The sequence below is a fragment of the Salvelinus alpinus genome, chromosome 2 (assembly GCF_045679555.1).
Source record: "Salvelinus alpinus chromosome 2, SLU_Salpinus.1, whole genome shotgun sequence".
In the NCBI taxonomy this organism is placed as follows: Eukaryota; Metazoa; Chordata; class Actinopteri; order Salmoniformes; family Salmonidae; genus Salvelinus; species Salvelinus alpinus.
The window spans coordinates 116737839-116752042 of NC_092087.1; the positions used below are offsets into that span (position 1 = coordinate 116737839).

At 43.6% G+C, this 14204-nt stretch overlaps 1 protein-coding gene across 1 annotated transcript in view; it reads left to right on the forward strand.

Annotated features, from left to right (window-relative positions):
* LOC139542286 (voltage-dependent T-type calcium channel subunit alpha-1H-like) overlaps window positions 1-14204 on the forward strand; it is a 115260-nt gene that overhangs the window by 86355 nt on the left and 14701 nt on the right. The window contains exons 14-17 of the mRNA XM_071347532.1: window positions 1463-1533; window positions 6143-6221; window positions 6644-6765; window positions 9220-9531. Coding sequence (XP_071203633.1) covers window positions 1463-1533; window positions 6143-6221; window positions 6644-6765; window positions 9220-9531 — 584 coding nt within the window. The remainder of the gene's footprint in view (window positions 1-1462; window positions 1534-6142; window positions 6222-6643; window positions 6766-9219; window positions 9532-14204) is intronic.

Below are 14204 nucleotides of genomic sequence, written 5' to 3' on the forward strand. Positions count from 1 at the left end.
AGGATCGCAAGAGGTACTCACACACACCCATCAACCCTACCATCATACGCATCATGAGAGTACTGAGGATCGCTATAGGTACTCAAACACACACACACACATTCACACACACACACACACACACACACACCTCTCTGATTTCAGGTCTCATAGGTTCTGTTTTGGTTTCAGTTCTAATGGGTTCTGTTCTGGTTTCAGTTCTAATGGGTTCTGTTCTGGTTTCAGTTCTAATGGGGTCTGTTCTGGTTTCAGTTCTAATGGGTTCTGTTCTGGTTTCAGTTCTAATGGGTTCTGTTCTGGTTTCAGTCTAATGGTTCTGTTCTGGTTTCAGTTCTAATGGTTCTGTTCTGGTTTCAGTTCTAATGGTTCTGTTCTGGTTTCAGTTCTAATGGGTCTGTTCTGGTTTCAGTTCTAATGGGGTCTGTTCTGGTTTCAGTTCTAATGGGTTCTGTTCTGGTTTCATTTCTAATGGGGTCTGTTTTGGTTTCAGTTCTAATGGGTTCTGTTCTGGTTTCAGTTCTAATGGGTTCTGTTCTGGTTTCAGTTCTAATGGGTTCTGTTCTGGTTTCAGTTCTAATGGGTCTGTTCTGGTTTCAGTTCTAATGGGGTCTGTTCTGGTTTCAGTTCTAATGGGTTCTGTTCTGGTTTCAGTTCTAATGGGTTCTGTTCTGGTTTCAGTTCTAATGGGTCTGTTCTGGTTTCAGTTCTAATGGGTTCTATTCTGGTTTCAGTTCTAATGGGTTCTGTTCTGGTTTCAGTTCTAATGGGTTCTATTCTGGTTTCAGTTCTAATGGGTTCTGTTCTGGTTTCAGTTGTAATGGGTTCTGTTCTGGTTTCAGTTCTAATGGGTTCTGTTCTGGTTTCAGTTCTAATGTTTTTTCTTCTGGTTTCAGTTCTAATGGGTCTGTTCTGGTTTCAGTTCTAATGGGTTCTGTTCTGGTTTCAGTTCTAATGGGGTCTGTTCTGGTTTCAGTTCTAATGGGTCTGTTCTGGTTTCAGTTCTAATGGGTCTGTTCTGGGTTCAGTTCTAATGGGTTCTGTTCTGGTTTCAGTTCTAATGGTTCTGTTCTGGTTTCAGTTCTAATGGTTTCTGTTCTGGTTTCAGTTCTAATGGGTTCTGTTCTGGTTTCAGTTCTAATGGGTCTGTTCTGGTTTCAGTTCTAATGGGTTCTGTTCTGGTTTCAGTTCTAATGGGTTCTGTTCTGGTTTCAGTTCTAATGGGTTCTGTTCTGGTTTCAGTTCTAATGGGGTCTGTTCTGGTTTCAGTTCTAATGGTTCTGTTCTGGTTTCAGTTCTAATGGGTTCTGTTCTGGTTTCAGTTCTAATGGGGTCTGTTCTGGTTTCAGTTCTAATGGTTTTGTTCTGGTTTCAGTTCTAATGGGTTCTGTTCTGGGTTCAGTTCTAATGGGTCTGTTCTGGTTTCAGTTCTAATGTTTTTTTCTTCTGGTTTCTGTCTCCTCAGTGTTGAAGCTGTTGAAGATGGCAACAGGGATGAGAGCTCTACTAGATACTGTAGTTCAGGCCCTGCCTCAGGTAACTATGATACTAATATAATACTGTAGTAGTACTATAGTAATACTGTTGATACTAATATAATACTGTAGTAGTACTATAGTAATACTGTTGAAGATGGCTACAGGGGATGAGAGCTCTCCTGGACACCGTAGTTCAGGCCCTGCCTCAGGTAACTATGATACTAATATAATACTGTAGTAGTACTATAGTAATACTGTTGATACTAATGTAATACTGTAGTAGTACTATAGTAATACTGTTGAAGATGGCTACAGGGGATGAGAGCTCCCCTGGACACTGTAGTTCAGGCCCTGCCTCAGGTAACTATGATACTAATATAATACTGTAGTAGTACTATAGTAATACTGTTGATACTAATATAATACTGTAGTAGTACTATAGTAATACTGTTGAAGATGGCTACAGGGGATGAGAGCTCTCCTGGACACTGTAGTTCAGGCCCTGCCTCAGGTAACTCTGATACTAATATAATACTGTAGTAGTACTATAGTAATACTGTTGATACTAATATAATACTATAGTAGTACTATAGTAATACTGTTGATGATGGCTACAGGGATGAGAGCTCTCCTGGACTGTAGTTCAGGCCCTGCCTCAGGTAACTATGATACTAATATAACACTGTAGTAGTACTATAGTAATGCTGTTGAAGATGGCTACAGGGGATGAGAGCTCCGCTGGACACTGTAGTTCAGGCCCTGCCTCAGGTAACTATGATACTAATATAATACTGTAGTAGTACTATAGTTATACTGTTGATACTAATATAATACTGTAGTAGTACTATAGTAATACTGAATCTGGTTGGGTGATATAATAATCTGTCTGGGTGTTATAATAATCTGACTGGGTGTTATAATAATCTGTCTGGGTGTTATAATAATCTGTCTGGTTGTTATAATGATCTGTCTGGGTGTTATAATAATCTGGCTGGTTGTTATAATAATCTGGCTGGGTGTTATAATAATCTGTCTGGGTGTTATAATAATCTGTCTGGGTGTTATAATAATCTGGGTGGGTGTTATAATAATCTGTCTGGGTGTTATAATAATCTGGCTGGGTGTTATAATAATCTGGGTGGGTGTTATAATAATCTGGCTGGTTGTTATAATAATCTGGCAGGTGTTATAATAATCTGTCTGGGTGTTATAATAATCTGGCTGGTTGTTATAATGATCTGTCTGGGTGTTATAATAATCTGGCCGGGTGTTATAATAATCTGTCTGGGTGTTATAATAATCTGGCTGGGTGTTATAATAATCTGGCTGGGTGTTATAATAATCTGGCCGGGTGTTATAATAATCTGTCTGGGTGTTATAATAATCTGGCTGGGTGTTATAATAATCTGTCTGGGTGTTATAATGATCTGTCTGGGTGTTATAATAATCTGTCTGGGTGTTATAATAATCTGTCTGGGTGTTATAATAATCTGGCCGGGTGTTATAATAATCTGTCTGGGTGTTATAATAATCTGGCTGGGTGTTATAATAATCTGTCTGGGTGTTATAATAATCTGTCTGGGTGTTATAATAATCTGGCTGGGTGTTATAATAATCTGTCTGGGTGTTATAATAATCTGGCTGGGTGTTATAGTAATCTGGGTGGGTGTTATACTAATCTGGCTGGGTGTTATAATAATCTGTCTGGGTGTTATAATAATCTGGCTGGGTGTTATAATAATCTGGCTGGGTGGTATAATAATCTGGCTGGGTGTTATAATAATCTGTCTGGGTGTTATAATAATCTGGCTGGGTGTTATAATAATCTGTCTGGGTGTTATAATAATCTGTCTGGGTGTTATAATAATCTGGCTGGGTGTTATAATAATCTGTCTGGGTGTTATAATAATCTGGCCGGGTGTTATAATAATCTGTCTGGTTGTTATAATAATCTGGCAGGTGTTATAATAATCTGTCTGGGTGTTATAATAATCTGGCTGGTTGTTATAATGATCTGTCTGGGTGTTATAATAATCTGGCCGGGTGTTATAATAATCTGTCTGGGTGTTATAATAATCTGGCTGGGTGTTATGATAATCTGGATGGGTGTTATGATAATCTGGATGGGTGTTATAATAATCTGGCTGGGTGTTATAGTAATCTGGGTGGGTGTTATACTAATCTGGCTGGGTGTTATAATAATCTGGCTGGGTGTTATAATAATCTGGCTGGGTGTTATAATAATCTGGCTGGGTGGTATAATAATCTGGCTGGGTGTTATAATAATCTGGCTGGGTGTTATAATAATCTGGCTGGGTGTTATAGTAATCTGGCTGGGTATTATAATAATCTGGCCGGGTGGTATAATAATCTGTCTGGGTGTTATTATAATCTGTCTGGGTGTTATAATAATCTGTCTGGGTGTTATAATAATCTGTCTGGTTGTTATAATAATCTGGCTGGGTGGTATAATAATCTGGCTGGGTGTTATAATAATCTGGCTGGGTGTTATAATAATCTGGATGGGTGTTATAATAATCTGGCTGGTTGTTATAATAATCTGGCTGGGTGTTATAATAATCTGTCTGGTTGTTATAATATTCTGGCTGGGTGTTATAATAATCTGACTGGGTGTTATAATAATCTGTCTGGGTGTTATAGTAATCTGGCTGGGTGTTATAATAATCTGGCCGGGTGGTATAATAATCTGGCTGGGTGTTATTATAATCTGTCTGGGTGTTATAATAATCTGTCTGGGTGTTATAATAATCTGTCTGGTTGTTATAATAATCTGGCTGGGTGGTATAATAATCTGGCTGGGTGTTATAATAATCTGGCTGGGTGTTATAATAATCTGGCTGGGTGTTATAATAATCTGGCCGGGTGGTATAATAATCTGTCTGGGTGTTATAATAATCTGGCTGGGTGTTATAATAATCTGGCTGGATGTTATAATAATCTGTCTGGGTATTATAATAATCTGGCTGGGTGTTATAATAATCTGGCTGGGAGTTATAATAATCTGTCTGGGTGTTATAATAATCTGGCTGGGTGTTATAATAATCTGGCTGGGTGTTATAATAATCTGGTTCGGTGTTATAATAATCTGGCTGGGTGTTATAATAATCTGGCTGGGTGTTATAATAATCTGGCTGGGTGTTATAATAATCTGGATGGGTGTTATAATAATCTGGATGGGTGTTATAATAATCTGGCTGGGTGTTATAATAATCTGTCTGGGTGTTATAATAATCTGGCTGGGTGTTATAATAATCTGGCTGTGTGTTATAATAATCTGGCTGGGTGTTATAATAATCTGGCTGGGTGTTATAATAATCTGTCTGGGTGTTATAATAATCTGGCTGGTGTTTATAATAATCTGTCTGGGTGTTATAATAATCTGTCTGGTTGTTATAATAATCTGTCTGGGTGTTATAATAATCTGTCTGGGTGTTATAATAATCTGTCTGGGTGTTATAATAATCTGGCTGGTGGTTATAATAATCTGGCTGGGTGTTATAATAATCTGTCTGGGTGTTATAATAATCTGTCTGGTGTTATAATAATCTGGCTGGGTGTTATAATAATCTGTCTGGGTGTTATAATAATCTGACTGGGTGTTATAATAATCTGGCTGGGTGTTATAATAATCTGTCTGGGTGTTATAATAATCTGACTGGGTGTTATAATAATCTGACTGGGTGTTATAATAATCTGGCTGGGTGTTATAATAATCTGTCTGGGTGTTATAATAATCTGGCTGGTGGTTATAATAATCTGGCTGGGTGTTATAATAATCTGTCTGGGTGTTATAATAATCTGACTGGGTGTTATAATAATCTGGCTGGGTGTTATAATAATCTGTCTGGGTGTTATAATAATCTGGCTGGGTGTTATAATAATCTGTCTGGGTGTTATAATAATCTGGCTGGTTGTTATAATAATCTGTTTGGGTGTTATAATAATCTGGCTGGTTGTTATAATAATCTGTCTGGGTGTTATAATAATCTGGCTGGGTGTTATAATAATCTGGCTGGGTGGTATAATAATCTGTCTGGGTGTTATAATCTATCCTGTAGTATAACATATCCTGTGTCTCTCTAGGTGGGGAATCTGGCTGGTTGTTATAATAATCTGTCTGGGTGTTATAATAATCTGTCTGGGTGTTATAATAATCTGTCTGGGTGTTATAATAATCTGTCTGGGTGTTATAATAATCTGTCTGGGTGTTATAATAATCTGTCTGGGTGTTATGATAATCTGTCTGGGTGTTATAATAATCTGGCTGGGTGTTATAATAATCTGTCTGGGTGTTATAATAATCTGGCTGGGTGTTATAATAATCTGGCTGGGTGTTATAATAATCTGTCTGGGTGTTATAATCTATCCTGTAGTATAATATATCCTGTGTCTCTAGGTGGTGAATCTGGGTGGGTATTATAATCTATCCTGTAGTATAATATATCCTGTGTCTCTAGGTGGTGAATCTGGGTGGGTGTTATAATCTATCCTGTAGTATAACATATCCTGTTTCTCTCTAGGTGGTGAATCGGGGTGGGTATTATAATCTATCCTGTAGTATAACATATCCTGTGTCTCTCTAGGTGGTGAATCTGGGTGGGTGTTATAATCTATCCTGTAGTATAACATATCCTGTTTCTCTCTAGGTGGGGAATCTGGGTCTCCTCTTCATGTTGCTGTTCTTCATCTATGCAGCTCTGGGAGTGGAGCTGTTTGGGAAACTGGGTCAGTCACAGTGCTGTGAGTGTGTGAGTGTGTTTCATTTACGCTGATGAGCTGTTGACTTGATTTCCCTGAAATGAATTACGTCTTCCTTCTCCTATTTTCTCTCTCTCTCTTTCTCTCTCTCTCCCTCCCTCTCTCTCTCTCGCTCTCTCTTTCTCTTTCCCTCCTTCTCTGTCTCTCTCTCTTTCTCTCTCCCTCCCTCTCTCTCTCGCTCTCTCTTTCTCTCTTTCTCTGTCTCCCTCCCTCCCTCCCTCTCTCGCTCTCCCTCCCTCTCTACCCCCCTCTCTTTCACTCCCTCCCCTCTCTCCCCCCTCTCTCTCCCTCTCTCCCTCTCTCCCCAATCTCTTTTCCCCTCCCCTCACACCCCCTCCATCTCTCTCTCTATATCACCCCACCCCTACATGTGTTATCTGTGTCTATAGAGTGTTCCGAGGAGAACCCGTGCGAGGGTCTGAGTCGTCACGCCACGTTCCAGAACTTTGGCATGGCGTTCCTCACCCTGTTCCGCGTTTCCACCGGCGACAACTGGAATGGGATTATGAAGGTAAATGTCCAAATCAGAGGGTGATAGTCAACCAATCAGATCACAGCTGGGTGAAACAGAGGGTTGTAGACCTTGTTGTTGATCCAGGCACAGAGGAAAATACCCTCATTAATAGAACATGAAGACAGCTGCTGAATTCTGACATTCTTCTTGCTTTTACACAGGGTTCTAATCCTTCTTTACAGGTTCTAAGCCAACCTGTCCGGACATTTTATTTTATATTTTGTATTTATTTATTTTATTCCCCCAATTTCAATTATGATCTTGGGAGCTCGTGCTCGGGAGGTGGAGGTCGAGTCATGCGTCCCCCGAAAAACATGACCCACCAAAACCGCGCTTCTTAACACCCCGTCCGCTTAACCCAGAAACCAGCTGCACCAATGTGTCGGAGGGAAACAGCGTTCAACTGACAACCGGGGTCAGCCTGCAGGCGCCCGGCCCGCCACAAGGAGTCACTAGAGTGCGATGTGCCAAGTATACCTTCCCTAATGACGCTGGAACAATTGTGCCCCGCCCTATTGGACTCCTGGTCACGGCTGGTTGTGACACAGCCTGGGATCGAACCCAGGTCTGTAGTGACGGCCCTCCAGCACTGCCTTAGACCGCTGTGTCACTCGGGAGGCACGCGTGTGGAGATTCTATTTAAGGCTTAGAGCTTGCATTGTTTAAAGAACACAGAACACAGAACACACACACACACAGAACACAGAACACACACACAGAACACAGAACACACACACAGAACCCAGAACACACACACAGAACACAGAACACACACACAGAACACAGAACACACACAAAGAACACAGAACACAACACAGAACATTGTTCCCAGATGATGTCTGTCAGTGGAACCTGATTCATAACCTAGTAAACCGACATGGAACGTTTTGGAACCTACACGAACGTTGAGGGAACCAGAGATATTTATCTGAGGAGCGCATTGGCTAAAACCATCTCCCTTGTCCCGGGCTCTGTCTGGTAATTGGCTGTTATCCCAGTCAGTCAGACACTCTAGCTCTCTGATAGCCTTGGCTCTGTGTGTCTTGTGCCAACAGACAGGCTGTGGCACAACTCAGTGGCTCCACTTGGTGTAAAGTATATTTCATACAAACATGTCCAGGAATGTCATTTTCCATGCTTTCCGTGCCAACAGACAGGCTGTGGCTCAACTCAATGGCTCCACCTGGTGGTCAGTACTGGAGTCACAGCCTGAGAAACACAATACAACGTAATGCCATCATTCTACACTCTCTCCATTCTACACAAGAAGCTCTGTTGGCATGGAAAGCATGGACAACGGCATTGCTCAGCATTGTTTGTATGAAATATACTTTTTCTTAAAAAGTTCCATACAGATCAATGCTACTGGCCTCCAGTTCTTTAGTAAACAACAGTCCCAATTTCTGGTGTCCTCAAGCATCTTGACAGAAACTAGAACCTCACTGTCATACTTGAGTAAAAGTAAAGAGACCTTTAATAGAAAAATGACTCAAGTGAAATTCACCCAGTAAAATACTACTTGAAGTAAAAGTCTAAAAGTATTTGGTTTTAAATATACTTTAGAATCAAAAGTGAATATAATAATCGCTCAAATGTACTTAAGTATCAAAACTAAAAGTAAAAGTATAAATCATTTTAAATTCCTTACCTTAATCAAACCAGACGGCACCATTTTCTTGTTGTTTAAAATATAAGGATAGCCAGGGGACTCCAACATCATTTACAAATGAAGTCTGTGTGTTTAGTGAGTCCTTCAGATCAGAGGCAGTAGGGATGACCAGGGATGTTCTCTGTTTAGTGAGTCCTCCAGATCAGAGGCAGTAGGGATGACCAGGGATGTTCTCTGTTTAGTGAGTCCTCCAGATCAGAGGCAGTAGGGATGACCAGGGATGTTCTCTGTTTAGTGAGTCCTCCAGATCAGAGGCAGTAGGGGTGACCAGGGATGTTCTCTGTTTAGTGAGTCCTCCAGATCAGAGGCAGTAGGGATGACCAGGGATGTTCTCTGTTTAGTGAGTCCTCCAGATCAGAGGCAGTAGGGACGACCAGGGATGTTCTCTGTTTAGTGAGTCCTCCAGATCAGAGGCAGTAGGGATGACCAGGGATGTTCTGTTGATAAGTGTGTGCATTGAACCATTTTCCTGTACCTGCTAAGCATTCAACATGTAACGAGTGCTTTTGGGTTGTCAGGAGCAAAAAGTACAATATTTTCTTTTTAGGAACGTAGTAAAGTAAAAGTTAATACAAATATACATAGTACAGTACAGATACCCCCCAAAAAACGACTTAAGTAGAGGACTTTAATTAAAGTATTTTGACTTAAGTACTTTACACCACTGCTAAGACATTAGTAGTATTCTGTTGCTCTGTCTTTGGGATGATGTTTGTGTCTTTCTCAACCCTCTTGTTGTCTGAGCTACCTGTCCCAATAGTATCATCCCTCTGTCCCTCCAGGACACGCTGCGGGACTGTCGTCCAGAGGACCGCTCCTGTCTGACCTACCTTCCTCTGGTTTCTCCGGTCTACTTCGTGACCTTCGTCCTGACGGCCCAGTTCGTGCTGGTCAACGTGGTGGTGGCGGTGTTGATGAAACACCTGGATGAGAGCAACAAGGAGGCACAGGAGGAGGCGGAGGAGGAGGCCAAAGAGGAGGAGGCTCGTCAAGAGGAGTCCAGGCAACAGGAGGCCAGGCAAGAGGAGGCGCGCCAGGAGGCCGTCTGTCCCTTTAGCAACGCCACAGTGGGCGGGGTGGAATCATCTGGACAGGTATGGAGATGGATCGCCTGTAGTTTACCCTAACCACAGGTCTAGGGTCAGATCAGCTTCCCGTCAGTCCTTAACTGTCAGGGTGGTGAACCTAACCACAGGTCTAGGATCAGATCAGCTTCCCGTCAGTCCTTAACTGTCAGGGTGGTGAACCTAACCACAGGTCTAGGGTCAGATCAGCTTCCCGTCAGTCCTTAACTGTCAGGGTGGTGAACCTAACCACAGGTCTAGGATCAGATCAGCTTCACGTCAGTCCTTAACTGTCAGGGTGGTGAACCTAACCACAGGTCTAGGGTCAGATCAGCTTCCCGTCAGTCCTTAACTGTCAGGGGGGTGAACCTAACCACAGGTCTAGGGTCAGATCAGCTTCCCGTCAGTCCTTAACTGTCAGGGTGGTGAACCTAACCACAGATCTAGGGTCAGATCAGCTTCCCGTCAGTCCTTAACTGTCAGGGTGGTGAACCTAACCACAGGTCTAGGATCAGATCAGCTTCCCGTCAGTCCTTAACTGTCAGGGGGGTGAACCTAACCACAGATCTAGGGTCAGATCAGCTTCCCGTCAGTCCTTAACTGTCAGGGTGGTGAACCTAACCACAGGTCTAGGATCAGATCAGCTTCCCGTCAGTCCTTAACTGTCAGGGTGGTGAACCTAACCACAGGTCTAGGATCAGATCAGCTTCCCGTCAGTCCTTAACTGTCAGGGTGGTGAACCTAACCACAGGTCTAGGGTCAGATCAGCTTCCCGTCAGTCCGACTTATACTGAGGATAGATACAGGCCTGTAATTCCCAGGGTCAGACTCTATCCCCTTCTCATACTGAGGATAGATACAGGCCTGTAATTCCCAGGGTCAGACTCTAATTCCCTTCTCATACTGAGGATAGATACAGGCCTGTAATTCCCAGGGTCAGACCGTTTCCCCTACTCATACTGAGGATAGATACAGGCCTGTAATTCCCAGGGTCAGACTCTATCCCCTTCTCATACTGAGGATAGATACAGGCCTGTAATTCCCAGGGTCAGACTCTATCCCCTTCTCATACTGAGGATAGATACAGGCCTGTAATTCCCAGGGTCAGACTCTATCCCCTTCTCATACTGAGGATAGATACAGGCCTGTAATTCCCAGGACTCTATCCCCTTCTCAGACTGAGGATAGATACAGGCCTGTAATTCCCAGGGTCAGACTCTATCCCCTTCTCAGACTGAGGATAGATACAGGCCTGTAATTCCCAGGGTCAGACTCTAATTCCCTTCTCATACTGAGGATAGATACAGGCCTGTAATTCCCAGGGTCAGACTCTATCCCCTTCTCACCCTGAGGATAGATACAGGCCTGTAATTCCCAGGGTCAGACTCTATCCCCTTCTCATACTGAGGATAGATACAGGCCTGTAATTCCCAGGGTCAGACTCTATCCCCTTCTCATACTGAGGATAGATACAGGCCTGTAATTCCCAGGGTCAGACTCTATCCCCTTCTCATACTGAGGATAGATACAGGCCTGTAATTCCCAGGGTCAGACTCTATACCCTTCTCATACTGAGGATAGATACAGGCCTGTAATTCCCAGGGTCAGACTCTAATTCCCTTCTCATACTGAGGATAGATACAGGCCTGTAATTCCCAGGGTCAGACCCTTTCCCCTACTCATACTGAGGATAGATACAGGCCTGTAATTCCCAGGGTCAGACTCTATCCCCTTCTCATACTGAGGATAGATACAGGCCTGTAATTCCCAGGACTCTATCCCCTTCTCAGACTGAGGATAGATACAGGCCTGTAATTCCCAGGGTCAGACTCTATCCCCTTCTCAGACTGAGGATAGATACAGGCCTGTAATTCCCAGGGTCAGACTCTAATTCCCTTCTCATACTGAGGATAGATACAGGCCTGTAATTCCCAGGGTCAGACTCTATCCCCTTCTCACCCTGAGGATAGATACAGGCCTGTAATTCCCAGGGTCAGACTCTATCCCCTTCCCATACTGAGGATAGATACAGGCCTGTAATTCCCAGGGTCAGACTCTATCCCCTTCTCATACTGAGGATAGATACAGGCCTGTAATTCCCAGGGTCAGACTCTATCCCCTTCTCATACTGAGGATAGATACAGGCCTGTAATTCCCAGGACTCTATCCCCTTCTCATACTGAGGATAGATACAGGCCTGTAATTCCCAGGGTCAGACTCTATCCCCTTCTCATACTGAGGATAGATACAGGCCTGTAATTCCCAGGGTCAGACTCTATACCCTTCTCATACTGAGGATAGATACAGGCCTGTAATTCCCAGGGTCAGACTCTATTCCCTTCTCATACTGAGGATAGATACAGGCCTGTAATTCCCAGGGTCAGACTCTATAAACTTCTCATACTGAGGATAGATACAGGCCTGTAATTCCCAGGGTCAGACTCTATCCCCTTCTCATACTGAGGATAGATACAGGCCTGTAATTCCCAGGACTCTATCCCCTTCTCATGCTGAGGATAGATACAGGCCTGTAATTCCCAGGGTCAGACTCTATCCCCTTCTCTTACTGAGGATAGATACAGGCCTGTAATTCCCAGGGTCAGACTCTATCCCCTTCTCATACTGAGGATAGATATAGGCCTGTAATTCCCAGGGTCAGACTCTATCCCCTTCTCACAGTGAGGATAGATACAGGCCTGTAATTCCCAGGGTCAGACTCTATCCCCTTCTCATACTGAGGATAGGTACAGGCCTGTAATTCCCAGGGTCAGACTCTATACCCTTCTCATACTGAGGATAGATACAGGCCTGTAATTCCCAGGGTCAGACTCTATCCCCTTCTCATACTGAGGATAGATACAGGCCTGTAATTCCCAGGGTCAGACTCTATACCCTTCTCATACTGAGGATAGATACAGGCCTGTAATTCCCAGGACTCTATCCCCTTCTCATACTGAGGATAGATACAGGCCTGTAATTCCCAGGGTCAGAATCTATCCCCTTCTCATACTGAGGATAGATACAGGCCTGTAATTCCCAGGGTCAGACTCTATCCCCTTCTCATACTGAGGATAGATACAGGCCTGTAATTCCCAGGACTCTATCCCCTTCTCATACTGAGGATAGATACAGGCCTGTAATTCCCAGGGTCAGACTCTATATCCTTCTCATACTGAGGATAGATACAGGCCTGTAATTCCCAGGGTCAGACTCTATCCCCTTCTCATACTGAGGATAGATACAGGCCTGTAATTCCCAGGACTCTATCCCCTTCTCATACTGAGGATAGATACAGGCCTGTAATTCCCAGGGTCAGACTCTATATCCTTCTCATACTGAGGATAGATACAGGCCTGTAATTCCCAGGGTCAGACTCTATCCCCTCCTCATACTGAGGATAGATACAGGCCTGTAATTCCCAGGGTCAGACTCTATCCCCTTCTCATACTGAGGATAGATACAGGCCTGTAATTCCCAGGGTCAGACTCTATCCCCTTCTCATACTGAGGATAGATACAGGCCTGTAATTCCCAGGGTCAGACTCTATCCCCTTCTTATACTGAGGATAGATACAGGCCTGTAATTCCCAGGGTCAGACTCTATCCCCTTCTCATACTGAGGATAGATACAGGCCTGTAATTCCCAGGGTCAGACTCTATACCCTTCTCATACTGAGGATAGATACAGGCCTGTAATTCCCAGGGTCAGACTCTATCCCCTTCTCATACTGAGGATAGATACAGGCCTGTAATTCCCAGGGTCAGACTCTATCCCCTTCTCATACTGAGGATAGATACAGGCCTGTAATTCCCAGGGTCAGACTCTATCCCCTTCTCATACTGAGGATAGATACAGGCCTGTAATTCCCAGGGTCAGACTCTATCCCCTTCTCATACTGAGGATAGATACAGGCCTGTAATTCCCAGGGTCAGACTCTATCCCCTTCTCATACTGAGGATAGATACAGGCCTGTAATTCCCAGGGTCAGACTCTATCCCCTTCTCATACTGAGGATAGATACAGGCCTGTAATTCCCAGGGTCAGACTCTATCCCCTTCTCATACTGAGGAGAGATACAGGCCTGTAATTCCCAGGGTCAGACTCTATCCCCTTCTCATACTGAGGATAGATACAGGCCTGTAATTCCCAGGATCAGACTCTATCCCCTTCTCATACTGAGGATAGATACAGGCCTGTAATTCCCAGGGTCAGACTCTAATTCCCTTCTCATACTGAGGATAGATACAGGCCTGTAATTCCCAGGGTCAGACCCTTTCCCCTACTCATACTGAGGATAGATACAGGCCTGTAATTCCCAGGGTCAGACTCTATCCCCTTCTCATACTGAGGATAGATACAGGCCTGTAATTCCCAGGGTCAGACTCTAATTCCCTTCTCATACTGAGGATAGATACAGGCCTGTAATTCCCAGGGTCAGACTCTATCCCCTTCTCACCCTGAGGATAGATACAGGCCTGTAATTCCCATGGTCAGACTCTATCCCCTTCTCATACTGAGGATAGATACAGGCCTGTAATTCCCAGGGTCAGACTCTATCCCCTTCTCATACTGAGGATAGATACAGGCCTGTAATTCCCAGGGTCAGACTCTATCCCCTTCTCATACTGAGGATAGATACAGGCCTGTAATTCCCAGGGTCAGACTCTATACCCTTCTCATACTGAGGATAGATACAGGCCTGT